Source organism: Lampetra fluviatilis, chromosome 1 (assembly GCF_964198595.1).
Source record: "Lampetra fluviatilis chromosome 1, kcLamFluv1.1, whole genome shotgun sequence".
Taxonomy (NCBI): domain Eukaryota; kingdom Metazoa; phylum Chordata; class Hyperoartia; order Petromyzontiformes; family Petromyzontidae; genus Lampetra; species Lampetra fluviatilis.
This window is the reverse complement of record NC_136275.1, coordinates 33,345,686-33,360,168: the sequence shown is the minus strand read 5'-3', so window position 1 is coordinate 33,360,168 and position 14,483 is coordinate 33,345,686. Positions and strand designations below refer to the sequence as shown.

Below are 14,483 nucleotides of genomic sequence, written 5' to 3'. Positions count from 1 at the left end.
TGATGGACTCCACGACTTAATCTTAATTAATTACACTTGCCTGCCTGGATTCGAACCCAGGCTTGCAGAAGTGCGCTGGCTCAGTGAGTCAACACAGCCATTGTGAATCCCATGAGACACCGAGACACCTCGAGGGAAGATGCTTTTCTAATTTGCTTAGATACCATCCAAGATCTAAAATTCCTCATCTCTGTTTGGCTGGAAGGAACCCACAATTCCACCCTCCCTTTGCCACTTGTATTCCCATGCCTTGGCTTGAATCCCAATTTCCTGGAACTTAAATTTAAAGATGCTAAGAAGCTCCATGTATATTTGAAACAACTTTAGAGAGTATATTTTCTCAGTGGATAGAATTGTATATTATTATGTTTGAGTATTAATGTGATAGCACTTTTGGGTGGCAGATTTGTGCCATAAATGTGCCACGTGTTTAAAAATAAAATTGACTTGGACTTGTCCAAGCACCAAATGTCCAAACTAAAGACCCCATTTCCTTCCTCAGGGCCCCTGTGCCGCCTCTGGTCTGAGTTGTGGGTGTGGTGGGCGGTGAGTGCATGGACAATGGAGACTAATGTTACTGTACAAATATGAATGCCTTGCACTGGCAAGCCATGCTGACACCGCAAACATGAGTAAATGGAATATGTATCTCGCGCTCTCTGAACAAGGAATGTAAAGCGCCAACCATCCCGTATAAACCAACTTTGTTCAGCTCATTAATATATAAGAAATAGATATTTAGTTTCATTTATATTTCCAAAATGTGGAAACGAATTAAATGAGCACTTAAGTACGAGATGTTTTCTTCATTTCGGGAAGGCTGGCATATGCTTCACAGTGGGGTTATATCCAGGTAGTGTTCATTCGATTAAATAATTATTCATGAAAACTCTCACAATAAGTGAACTGCTCCACTGAGTGAAACACACCCATGACACGCAGGCATGAGGTGTGAAGCATCAGATTTGGGCTGTACCACTGTCATCGTAAATGGGGAAGTCTCCTTTAATTTTTTCTTAAGATACATTTCAAAGCCACCTGGATAACCCCTTGTAAAAATGAAATGGATGGCAGTTATCAATAATGTTGGCTGATCCATTTTACAACTCACTGGAATTATACAAAATGTTCAAATTCAGTTTTTTTCTGTAAGTTTCATCGCAATCGTTTTAAGTAAATTACGATAAATAGAGGCATTGATAGACCAGTCAATTGTATAATGTTACTAATGGAGGCAGGCATACATGATGAAGCAATGGGTATAAGTAATAACAAAACATGGCACAAATACACCAAACACGTGTACACACAGCATTGGATATATGCATGAATACACTCCCACTGCAAGCATTTTTTTAAAAAGCGTGTTTAACTATTTCATGAAATATTTGTTTAAATCGTCATTGTGCATAAGGCTTTTTTTGATAAATTATATTATTAATGGTTTCTTAATTGATTGAACAGTAGCTGCCTACCAATTAGAATTTGATTCCTCTATTTTTAGTCATGAAGAAAAAAAATCACAAAAATCATATATATACCCTACTCCCAGCCAGGTGGCGCTGGATCAAAGTATTCGACTTACAATCATAAAACAGATGTGGGTCTACTTGGTCTAGAAAACGAGTTACACGTTGTCAGAAGTCAATAGTGGTCGCACTTTTGGAAAAACTGGATCCTGGCATAGGAATGTCGAGTTTTTACCACAGCCTCTTAGCAAATAATGTAAACGAGTGTTGTTCATGTTCGCAGGGACACAATGACGGTTTTCGATTTTACAACACACTATGAATGCAGTGAGCTCAGTTCGGTTCCTGGCCATGGCTACAATCTGATATCTGAACTGGTTCTAGGTCCCCACATTCAACAACCCTCGTTGACCAACATGGTGAAGTATGGTCAAACGATCCTCATGACTGATAATCCAGTGGTAGATTTACAGAGGGCTGTAAAGTAATCTATCTTTAGACGTATGTAAATGCATTAAATATATTTTATCAATAAAATAATGTATTTACCCCTGGAATATAATGAATATACGTGTAACACTTGAAAGCTATATATAATATCAATAGGTCAAGATAAAATTATGAAATGAATGCAAATATGGTTATGTTTATCATCTTTCAATATTAACTCAAATTTGTTATTGAATAGGGAGGGTGCTTCAAACTAAAGTCTAGATATCCATAGAAGCACATTTTTTTGCTTTAAATGCAGTGGGAGGGAGATGGAATGATCACGAACAAAGCATTGTTGTCCAACAGGGCAGTGAGGCTAAACTCAGGACAGTGACTGCGCGACCCAAACAGTTACATAGTTCGTTTTAACTGCAAGCTATCAGAGCCCATTGGGCAAATTTCTTAAACCAGTTTGCATAACATTCATGTGGTTACAGCTATAGCTGTCCAGCAATTTCCTGCCACCCATTATTGTTATCAATGATACTAAAAAAATCAGTGTCATGCTTGCTGTTAGATGGAGAATTTAAGATCCTGTGGCATTACTCATTAGAAGAATTGATTGTGTTCCAATGTCATAATCCGTAATGCAAATTTAGCTAAGTGACAACTACATTTAAGAAATGGTCGTCTTTTTACAATCGGTTAGACATTTTACTTAGACAATATAACTTGAGATTGAAACCCCAGGATCTCCGTGGTGTTGGGCTCAGTCCTCGAACATGGCCACGAAGAGAGCCCTTTGAGGTGCCCTGCCATTTTCATTCACTCAATTTTAAAAGTTGTCAACAGTCAAATTTTTTAATCTATGTTAAGAATCCAGTGAGAGACTCAATAACCTCAGCACAGAAAAAAATTGGCATGTAGCGCACTCGGCTGGTCAAGGGTGGTCTGGCTAAAAAAATGTAGAAAAAAACCTCAGCTCTCGTTGGAATTTGAAAAGGTTAAAAATTGGAATTTAAAAAGTTAAGCACTTCGAGGCAAAAAGACTTGAACATCATTCTTCTAAGCATTTTTTTAAAATGTGCCTTCCCTTATATGGTCACGCAGTATCACAGCCAGGAAATCATCACTGCTGTGTGGGGTTGCAATGAAAAGCCATATGAAACAATGTGCATGCAAAGCGGATCGTGCAAAGCATGTATGGAGTCATGCATGGAATGGTTTGGTGTAGTTCTGGTGGTGATGGTATGGCTGTTATATAACACATCGGTTGGCTTTACGACAAAATACCTGGTTATATCATTCTTTTATAACTGTTTGACAAGCTGTTTTTCATTTTATGTTCGTACATTTGCAATATATTTTCTGGGCAAAAAACTACGAAATATAATTTTTTTAAATTAAATTATCTGTTTTTATGTGTTTTTAAGGCAGGGAAGTTTCACTGAGAATGACGTTTACTTTTTAGAAGGGTGCTGCTCGCTACGTTTGTCTAATTCCTTGTGGCCTAATTTTGCACATGGGAGAAAACTAGAGAATCTGGAGAACACCCAAGCATGAGATAATCAAAACATATCCAAACAGGTCAGCAATCTATATGCTGCAACTTGCTCATGGCACAAGCCAAAAATCCAACCAATAATCTGAGAGATTGGGACTCTAAAACACTTTACATTGTTTTTATGATCTACCAACGAGAAAGTTTAAAATTATCGATTAAAGAGTTACACCACTGATTAACAATTAATAATTACTGCTGGATATGCAGCCCATGTGCATTTGCAGAGAAAACTCAAAACTGGGAGGTTAGAAGTTCAATTTCTAGATGGGTGGGGGGGGGGGGAACTTCCTATCATTTATCCAGAGTTCACAATAAGAGAACCACTTTATTGGAAGTCAAAAGTAGTGATCCCATGGAGAAACTTCTCACTACCATCACAGGAATATGGAATTTCTATCACTAACTCAGAGCCACCGGATAAGATAAAAAACATCCTAATACTCGTTAGAGTATGCAGACCCTTTAACTTGACCAAACTGAACAATTATCATCAGAAACAAAGTAAAGCTTTTTCAGTATTTTCTTTTGCTTTGCACTTAACCTTCGACACTGCGGTAAAGCCAACCTAATGGTATTGTCAAATGGTAAATGTGCATGTGTGGGTGGGTGGGTGTGTGTGTGTGTTCCGCGGCACAGGAGCACTGGGCATATGGTCTACTCACAAACGAAATCTCCGCTTTCTGCAGCAACGTTGGGGGTTTGTTGGGGAGGGGGGTTTGAGAGAAGTGAATCGACACATTGCAGGGCACACGGAGATTTGAAGTAACGGCGTCAGCGGCGGTGGGCGATGGGGAGGAGGGTTGGAAGATAAAAATTAGCACAATTCGTCAACAACAACAACATCATCCGTAACCATCAAATGAACTTAACGAATGGTGCGATTTAAACTTGGATATATGGCATTAGATTGCTAGCCTGACCAATACATGTTATTCCGAATGAGCAAACGCCCATCCAAAGATGAGGACTAGTGTAATGGAAACTGCATAGTTAATGAACAGGAATGCTAATCAGTTGAATTAATTAGACTTTTACCGCTAGGGAACACACAAAAGGGGTTTGTTGTAATCTTTTATGTTGGTTAACTCTGTGCATGTCAAAAAAGGTCAAAGGTCAACAAATGTCATCGTTTTCCAAATTTGATGATCATTCTGGTTCCAGTGAAGCCACATTTGATAGTATCTGTGAGTATCTGTAGATACTTAAATATACATTTTTATCCATGTCTACTCAACGTCGCGATGTGCTGCAGGAATGAGTTACCCACAATGTAATTTTAACTCTTGAATAACGGTTGTTAAATGGGTGGCACATTGCGCAATAAACTCAATAGAGGTTTGATTGATGCCCACAGTTAACATCAGTGGAGAGTGATTTCAGAATCAACCCCCCTTCACCAATCCGCACTGACAGGCACGAAGTACAGTCAAACAACCTTAATGACTGAGATCCTATGGGGAGGGAGGCCTTTTTATCCAGCAGTGAATCCAGCAGTGTATTGAAAAGGGTCTCAGGATTATTCTTAATGTAGATTAAAAGGCCTTTTTAATGTTTGCCAATTCATTAAATTATTTAGTCTCCATTGTGCAATACAAAAACTAGTGGCTGCTATCAAGAAAACACAGGCGAACAAGATTTCACTTTAACATATCATTACATTTCCACTTACTCAAAAGTTCCCTTCATTTTCAATAGACCATCCTGTAGAGGGAGTAAGTGTTCAATAATTGAACGGCACACCCCATGTGATGAGGATGGACCAATGGAAAGCTTTTCAAATTGGTTCTAAATACACAAGACAAATTTAGCTTGATAAACAATCCAAATTGTTGGAATTTTTGGGTAAATTGGGAATAGTCTGGGATACATCTGGGGAGAGCTTGAGGTGAATTATCAGGAGACTTTAGGGCAATATTTATTTAAACGTTGGGCAAGTTTTCAACGAGTCTGGTTTGGATTTGGAGACCGTTATGATGAATTTGGTATTAATAATAATGCAATTTATAACTCGCACAAATTTGCGGACGTAACGGCCGCAACTCAGAGGCGCGGAGCCAAGCTCAGAGTCGCTCGAAAGCGACTCTGAGCTTAAAGCAACCTTGGTGTGAGTTTGGAGTGTCAGATGAGTTGTGGTAAAATCTATGCCAGTTCGGGGCGAGTGCAACGTTGGACTCACGGGAGCACCATGATCCTTGCGTCCTTTGTGCGAAGAGGCGACATGAGCCAGGTACTGGATCACCTTCTTAGTGTTTTCAGTTTTACCTGCACCAGACTCGCCTCTGCACACACGCGCACAGACACACACACACACACCAATACACCTCATTAACCTTGCCAGTCTGCTCAGCCAATCAATGTCAGTGAGCTCTCGTTATTCCTGATACAGTTCGTTGTCCTTCCCCTGCACCTCCGATGAACACGGTTGGCTATGCACAGTGTGAAAGAAATTCAATATACATAGATACAAGAGTGTCACAGGTCAGTGCCACGTACGATTTTTTCGGTGGTGATAGTGATGATACCATCAGGGCACAGAGACCTATTCATTCTAAGGCCGAGCTGACCTATCATGAGCATGAGATTTGAATCAATATATGAATCAATGCATCGTAACATGCCGAGCACTAAGCATAACACCACTATTCCAAATATTCATGCACATAGCCATATGCATTTTTATTTAAGCTGGGAGAACCCAATGGCTAAAGCTGCTTAGCAATGGTGGAATATCACAGAGGAAGTGAAACATACCTACACGTGTACAAGTACACATGGATGTACCAGCAAACGCACGTGTTCATGTATGAATGGGTCGATGTACACGTGCGAGCTTTTAACTAAATGGCACATAATTGAGCAAACATTACATCATAAACAAATAACGTTTTTTTGAAACCACACAATTACAAACAATTAAAATTTTCTGGAAATCAAAATATTTAGCTGAAGAGATATTAATAGCACACGAGAAAGCGCGCTTGCAAGTTTAGGGAGTTAGTTGCTTCCGAGAGGTATAAGAAGGCCATGGATAGGTATGGATTGTGTTACTCTTTCCCACGTGCATTTGTCCTCAGAAATATTTAACGAGCAAAGTGGAAGCAGACAGGTTGCGGTCAGGGCAAAATGCATTTGCATGTTCGCAAATACAGTGGTCCTTTTTGCTCCAGATTATCTCTCCAAGTTTCAAGAAACCCTTGAATACATTTGGCCTCAACAAATACAATGTTATGTTTCGGTTTCATTCACATTGCATCATCTTTACACGAGAGTTATAGTGTCACCCTCCTCATTACGGAAACACCGAGCTAATGCACAAATGCTTTCAACTTTCGGTTGGAAAGCAGTAAACAAGTATAACTCGTAAAAACAAAATTTTTCACTCTAAATCCTTTATATGCGTGGCATCGGGGCGGCTAGAGTCCTCTCGTCCTCTGGCTTGAGATGGCTGCCACCTATGGGTCAGATGATTGTCTGGCAGCATTAAGCAATTGGTAATTAAATATTTAAAACATTTTCCCTAAACAGTGTAAAATTTAGGAAAAAATTTTTTTTTCACGAAAATGCATTGTCACGCACAACGAGTCTGTGTGCAAAATGTCAGCTCGATTGGATCACGGGAAGTGGGTTGAAAAAAACGACCGAAAGATTTGCACGGTCCTAAGCAAGCAATCAAACTCAATATAAAGGATTTAAAAAAGGGTAGCGTGAAATGCTGCTGGTGTGGAACGCTGTAGCCAGTGGAGCACCGGCATCCTCGACAGCGGGGAACAAGTAGCAGATGTGGCCGTGGCGTGGCTCTGAAATAAGCAAGCTCGTGAGTGGGGTGTGAAGCTCCTGAATGGGGTCACGTCAATATTTAAATGTTGTGAGTACACATCTGAAGAATAACAGTTCTGTACAGAAGTCAGCGAAGCTCCCAGATGTAACTATATGGTTCGCTGCTTGAACTTTACTTGACGTTTGGGCTTGTGTATAAACACATATACAACGTATCGGCTAGTATAGAATGCTTAGGCATAACCCACACACCTCTCACTCATCATCATCAGCCATGTCACCAATCTGTCACCATCCCTGAGTCCTACAAATTAACAATCAATCCAGCACCTGCCTCAGGACTGATCTCATTGCACCATTTCCAAAGTGGATGTCCACTTGGGCATGTTCCCTCTCCTTTGGCTGACACAGGAGATATAGTTTCGACCACTGGTCATCATCTCTTCTAAAAATGAGTCCTGTTAAAGCATACACTTCTCCACACTATTTTGTGCACTTGTCAGGATTATTGCATTTTCTTTATCGATGTTAGGATATCCGATTCCTTGTCATAGCAAGTAACAGACAGTGATTAAATTGTTCTTCTATAGGCACATTGGCACGTTGACTTTCATTACATCTCAGTAACTTGCCCTATTATATTATGCAAATACACCTCGGCCATTACAACCACTCTGATCACATCTACACAACACTTCCCTGGGAGGTTATATTCCAAACTTCCATGTAGCTTATTCTATCCTTCCATGATCTTCCCATCATCCTCCGCAACTTAGTTTCTCATAGTTGCCTGCCGAATGCTCTGCCAAAGTATTAGCCCCCTGAACCACCCTCACATTAAGAATGACCATGTGGTTCATGTTAGGGTATTGCAACATTGCGCTCGAAAAACATGTTCAATCCTCCATGTACTCATTATAGCCATTGTCTTGACAAATTGGCACGGACTTTTCATTTGACGTAAAAAAATGTGTGTTATCAAAGTGCTGTCAAAATCCTGGCGGGCGCATTCTATAAACAATGTTACATTTTTCATAGGACTTGGATTGAAAAGCTGAGTGGTGAAAAGGGACAACATTTTCAAATGAGGCTGTTATTCACTGAGCGGATGCCTGCTTCAGGACACTGAACCAGAAAAGCCAGATCCAATCTAGGATTAATCATTAAATACAAGACGTTTCTCATGTGCTGCTACATTACACCAGCTTCGTGTATGTTAGAGATCATCGCAGAACAGTTTTAACTATCCTCAACGCAAGTGCCCAAGAATGGTTATTCTGTGCCGACATCTAAAGGCGGTGAACATAGCACACCACAGATGCTGGCAACACCTCACGACTACAATAATGATTGCCTGCTGTAATAGGCGACATTGCCCTTCAAAGGCTGCCGATACTGTGCATGTTGGCTTTAAAATCCCAAATCAATTGCGGGCTTTATGTCATTTATACATGGTGTTAATTTGATGTTTGTTGTAGGCATGCCTCTAACATCCGCAGTTTTACACAGTTTGTAAAAGAAAAATGTCCAGTACTTTATTATAATCACCTGCTGGATGACAGCCTCTCCATGTGGTTATCATTCATGGGAGTTGTTGGACCATTCTGGTCAGTGCAAGTGCAGGCTGGTGAAGAAGATGGAGATCAGGAATGGACAGTTCTAATTCAGAGGCCGCCCTGATTATTATTAGTATTACGTGTGTAATAAGCATGGTAATATACATATTCTACTTCACAGTAGACATTAGAGATGCCCTGATGTAATTTGCAAGAGTGGGCGATTAGGATTTCCATATCAGGGTCCAAACTTTCCAAATGAGAAAATAACCTGGAAATTGTTAGATTGGGACTACACACAGCAATCATTGCACCCCCCCCCCCCTCAACTGGCAGACTAATGAATCAGGTTACTTTTGGAAATGAAGACTATTCTTGCTTTTTAAGTTCTCACCTGTATGTATGCATATTAAATTAATTTATACCGTGCATAGCCAACCATGTTAATCGGAGGTTAAACGAAAAAAATAAACTTGTTTTTAGATAACTCCCACTTTCTGTTTCTTACATAGGCAAAAAATACTCAACAAGGATTTGGCGAAACATCCGAAGCACTTAGGACCTTGCTGAAAAATTGTCTTGAGACTTGGTAAAAGCATTCCATGATAAATATAGAACTCATGTCATCATCATTTATAGGACAAAATTTTTTTTTTCCCCAACACTGTAAATTACAGCTTTCACATCAAGGTCAAAACATTACTTTACTCGGTAAAATAATGGATGCTTGGGAAATTTGTAGTTTGGACTAAGGGGCCTGACGCAAGGTCTTGATTGCAAGGGTGTTTAATGTTGCCTAAATCGCATCATTATCCCCAGCTGATTATACATGTCCATATGCAGTATATTTGATGCAGCTGCTCCCTTCCAAGACTAGTTCATGCAAACATCGTTCATATCAATAAATAATGAGCGTGGGAGGAGGGAAAGTGAAAAGAGAATATTACATATTTGGAACGGATTCAAAGCAAAGTAAAGGAAACATAAATATTTCAACGCTGGTCTTTAGCAAAAGCATTTGTGCATACATATGCTAAATAAGTTGTACGTGCACACAAACTCATGTACAAATTTATATACACATTCAAAAATAGAGATGGTTCCTTTTAAGGCATAACTAGAGTTGGGGATAACTGTACTGTATTGTTAGCAAGCACCTATTACGGTTGCCACAGTAGTAAGAGGGGGTAGTGTGGCCAACAGCATACCGAGCCACCTTTGACACTTAAATGCTGATGTCTATAGGCTGCACCTGGTATACATTTAGAAGAGACCCAAGCCAGGCTCAAATAGCACTATTATACAGTGGTGTCATCACCATTGAATGTGCCAGGCTAGGTGCACTTTGAGATCAAGTGGCCAAACACACGAATACGTACACGGTAAGATTTTGCACACAGACGCATCTGAAGGTGAACGCACAAGAACTGCAATGAACGCAACGTTACTCTCCATATCCTTTGGGAGCACACATTAAACACTTCCGTTCTACATACCACTCCCGCTCCAAGGTTGGATAACATTCCAATAAGATGCTGAAGCCAAAATAAACCCTGGGAAGTTCCTTCACCAGCAAAGTTTAAATCATGTTTGAAATAAATTGTTAAGTAAAATGAACAATTTTATTTTTTATTTTTTATGTGCCCATAACAAATAAAAGAATGCTCTGCTATTCAATAGTCAACTAACTGAAAACAAATTCATTGGGAATGCTACAGATTTCTAATGGCTTATAATCAATTGCTTCTGATATTACCCGTGCCCTTCACACTGCACCAAAGAGGGCATTTTGTGTTGTCTTCATTACATAGGAAATCCACGTACAACGTAAACAAAAGACAATGTATTCCTCATCAAACGAGCAATCATGTAAGCAACCATCTCAGCAGCCACTGTTAGAAATTCCACATTCCCATGGCAGGGGCCCATCCATATACGACCTCCCACAAGGAGGTCCTCATTTTATTCCATGAACTACAAAGAGATGCTATAATGAACCAACCCATGATTTAGATTCAATAATTCCTCCTTTACCCAAACATTTGAGTTATCAAGATCCTTTAAAACGAACAAATGGGACAGAACATACGAGAAGAAACAACAAAATAAGACTATAAAAATATAAGAATAGGGGTTTCCCCTGTAAAAATAGCCAAACAAGAGGTGATTCTTGAATGCTATTGTGACTGAATCATGACAATTCCTGATCTCTGGGGATGGATACAATTGTTACATGCCTAATTTTTGCAGGAGAGCCTTAAGAAAATCCAAAGGATAATATGAATAACTTCACAAGGATTGGTCTCCAACCTACCTTCTGTACTCCCTTCCTATTTTTGCAGCCCGACAGAAGTGGGTATGTCTCTTGCACATTTTCCCGATGCGATTGATCAATTCACTCAATCGAGATGGATTTTAGGTGTGTGCCTCTACACCCAGCTATTAATAATTTAAATCTTAATCCTCCAGAAACCCCTTTGGGGAATAAAATTAAATTCTTGCAGATAGCAATAAAATGTTAGTTTGCTTACTTAGGTCAAATGTATCCCGACCAACATTTCCTTATAGAGTTTCATTTGAAAATGTAATGCACCGTAACCAAGATCAAATTGCAAAACAGTGACAAATTTACTTATAAGGCTGTGGGAAAACTTAATACATTTTTATGATACTGTAAATATTGACAAAGCCCAAGAGGTTGGTGAAGAGAGGAGATGTACTGTAATTCAGCACCAATATTAGCCATGGCTAGGAATTGAACTCGGGTTGCCAAATTTGTAGCATGGTTTGGCTAACCACTGCTCTACCCAGCATTTTAGGTACTTTCCTATTTTTTTCCTCGACTGTATTATCCATATTATTTTAAAACAGGAGAGTTCAATCGTGTAGATATTCCTCAATCTTCCCATCAAATAACCTGCAATGCATTGGGCACAGGCAAAAATTACATGTTTTGTCCTAGTCAGTCCTCATTAGTCAGCCACTTGGCTACAGACTAACCTTACTGTATGATGATTTTAAACTGATAATAATTGATTATCGAGGTCTCCATATTTCAGTTTCAATACAAGTGAAGATTTAGTTTCTGCTTTGGATACCTTAATATGCATTGCTGAACCGAGAATGGTTGTCTCACTTATCTCAATGGCCATGTTAGAGCACAGAGCCAGCACAACTGTGATCCTGTGTTCATATCCAGCCGGACCGTGATTAAACCAGGCTCTCAATTATCATTTGTTTTATAGTTTCAGCTCCATCAACGATGATTTCATGAAAATATATGAACACTGAATAAAATAAACATTGTTCAATTCTGCTGAAAAGTATCCATTACCGCTAATGCTGCTTTGCTCAGGGAGACATTTTTTGCTTGCATCAGCTTTTAAAAACAGCCATGTGGCAAGAGAAAATGTCACCGCTGTGAGGTCTCACACGGAGCTTATTTCCTCACTCAAGGAAACAAAAGTGTGCGCGCACCCTAACCGCCCTTGCCCCAACACATGTTTGTCTCATGAAAAACAGGAGTGTAATGGTTAGCGCACTGTGCTACAAACCGGGTGACCCGAGTTCAATGCCTGCTCATAGCTAAACATTAGAGGACAAATGTCCAAACTGTTTCTGGACCCCCTCTCGGTCAACTCAGCCTTAAATCCGTACCTGATGCAGTTTGTCATCATCAGTACAGGGGGGGCAAAGTCGGCCGTGTGTGGTGGTGACCACACCAACCCCTCATGCACCATAAAAGCCTTAATAAGTGCTTAGTAAAAGCACTTGCCTCAACACTCTGTTAAGGGTATACGGGAGATCTTTGTCTGTGTGTGTGTGGGAAGTGGTGGGTACACATATGCATGCTGGCGATGGTGTGGCAGATAGCCCACTGCTCAACGATCCTGGCAACTTGGGTTGGATTCCTGGCCATAGATAACATCAGTGCCAACTCAACCTCTCATGGGTCTCACGGGGTCTTCCCGGCTTAAACTATGTACTCTAAGTAGTGTGTAAGCATAGGCACTAGGAAGACACAAGTAGCCAGGTGTGGATAAAACATCAACGCCTCTTTGTAAATGTTGTGCCAACCTTCATAGGTATTTGCCAACTGCACTTGCCTCTGCAATCTAAAACTCTAATCAGGGCACAATTGTCTTTGTGTTAAGAGTCCCTATAAAAAGTGTGGCCGGCACACCATGTCTCGCCATCTTTGTCTCCCTAGTACTGATGTCTATACATTTATTCTAGATTTGAAGCTTTCGTGACTGCAAGGATTCATATTCTTAGGTTTTTTCGGTAAAGTCACGTAGGTAAATTTTATTTATTAATAAAAGTAAAATAAAATAAAAATCACGACGTTTCGGAGGCAACACAAGCTTCCGTCTTCAGGTGGAACCGTCACAGCACTTGATACAGCTATCGTGTTGTGACGGTTCCACCTGAAGACGGAAGCTTGTATTGCCTCCGAAACGTCGTGATTTTTATTTATTTTTATTTTACTTTTATTAATTTTAATTTTTTACCTACGTGACTTTACCGAAAAAACCTAAGAATATGTCTATACATCACACCAGGTATTACTTCGTTGAAGGAGAGTTCACCTAAGGACAGGTCCAGATGTGGCTCTGGTTCCACTTGCTACATGTTGTGCATTTCCTGGAATTGATCAACAGAACTTGACCATGTAGCCTGAAGCTAAAGTGGGTATTTTTGTCTTTGCCTTTAAGTGGTTAAGATAGTGATAGACTCCAACTGTCAGGATTTGATGTCTCGCCGTGATGCACAATGCCAGTGGAAACTAATATCTGTAGCCGACCACTGAAATTGCTCGAGGTGTACTCGGCCTAAAATGGCAACCATTGAAACATTTTCCGGCCTTACCACTCCTTCGCAAGCCGGTGTAGCCTTGATAGGTACACGCTTAGATTACGAAACAGGGGGTCTGTCAAACTACTCCCTGGGATGCTCTCTTGCTCCAGCAACCAATGCATTTTGTCAAAGCTGGCCATCAACCTCCACTCAATGGGAGGTTGCTTCTTCTTTGCTGGTGCTCAGTCTGGAATATATTTCCTATTGTTGACTGCGCTGCTGATTCCCTTCAAGAGATTCCTCATCTACCTACAAATGTATCTCCTTATGGAGCATCTTCACACGTACCCTATGCGACCGACGTCTTTCATTTCCTGCATTACACATTTCACTCTCTCCCTCTGTGCAAATGAGACATCTTTTAACAATTACTTTTCCCCAAAAAACGATTTCAATGCACATGTATCTGCTTCTATTTAGTACAGCATCTTGAGATGCACTTGCATTTAAACACTTTAAGAATCCTAGTGTTTTAGTAATCTTCCACATTGTTGGTGTTACCCTCAGAAATTGGGAGTCTGGCCTCACCAAAAACTGTTGTTGATTGCGAACTGGTGCAGCCTCATGAGGTTGTGCTCATTTTACGGATCCAGGAGGAATTCATGGGCCAAGTCGACCCTGGCTGGGATTTGTACTCGTGATCTATCGACTGGGGGGGGGGGGGTTCTTGGAACTCCATTGACTGAGCTGTATCCCAGCCACATGTTTACATAAAGTCGAGCGTTATTTATTGCTTTATCCATACAACAGCGAGTTAAGCTTCGACAGAAGAGACCGCGTCTGCAAGTTATTAGTGGGAAATGGAATGAGCCTCTGTTGAGCTCACTG

General features: G+C 40.3%; 1 protein-coding gene across 3 annotated transcripts in view; it reads right to left on the bottom strand.

The window, feature by feature from the left end:
- LOC144934853 (myosin-10-like) overlaps nt 1-14,483 on the bottom strand; it is a 110,767-nt gene that overhangs the window by 36,316 nt on the left and 59,968 nt on the right. For 2 of the 3 annotated variants that reach the window (XM_078861080.1, XM_078861089.1), the window contains exons 6-7: nt 5,642-5,744; nt 4,128-4,145 (exon numbers count right to left, since the gene is read on the bottom strand). In XM_078861080.1, the coding sequence (XP_078717206.1) occupies nt 4,128-4,145; nt 5,642-5,744 (121 nt within the window). The remainder of the gene's footprint in view (nt 1-4,127; nt 4,146-5,641; nt 5,745-14,483) is intronic. The other variant, XM_078861099.1, reaches the window with a different exon arrangement.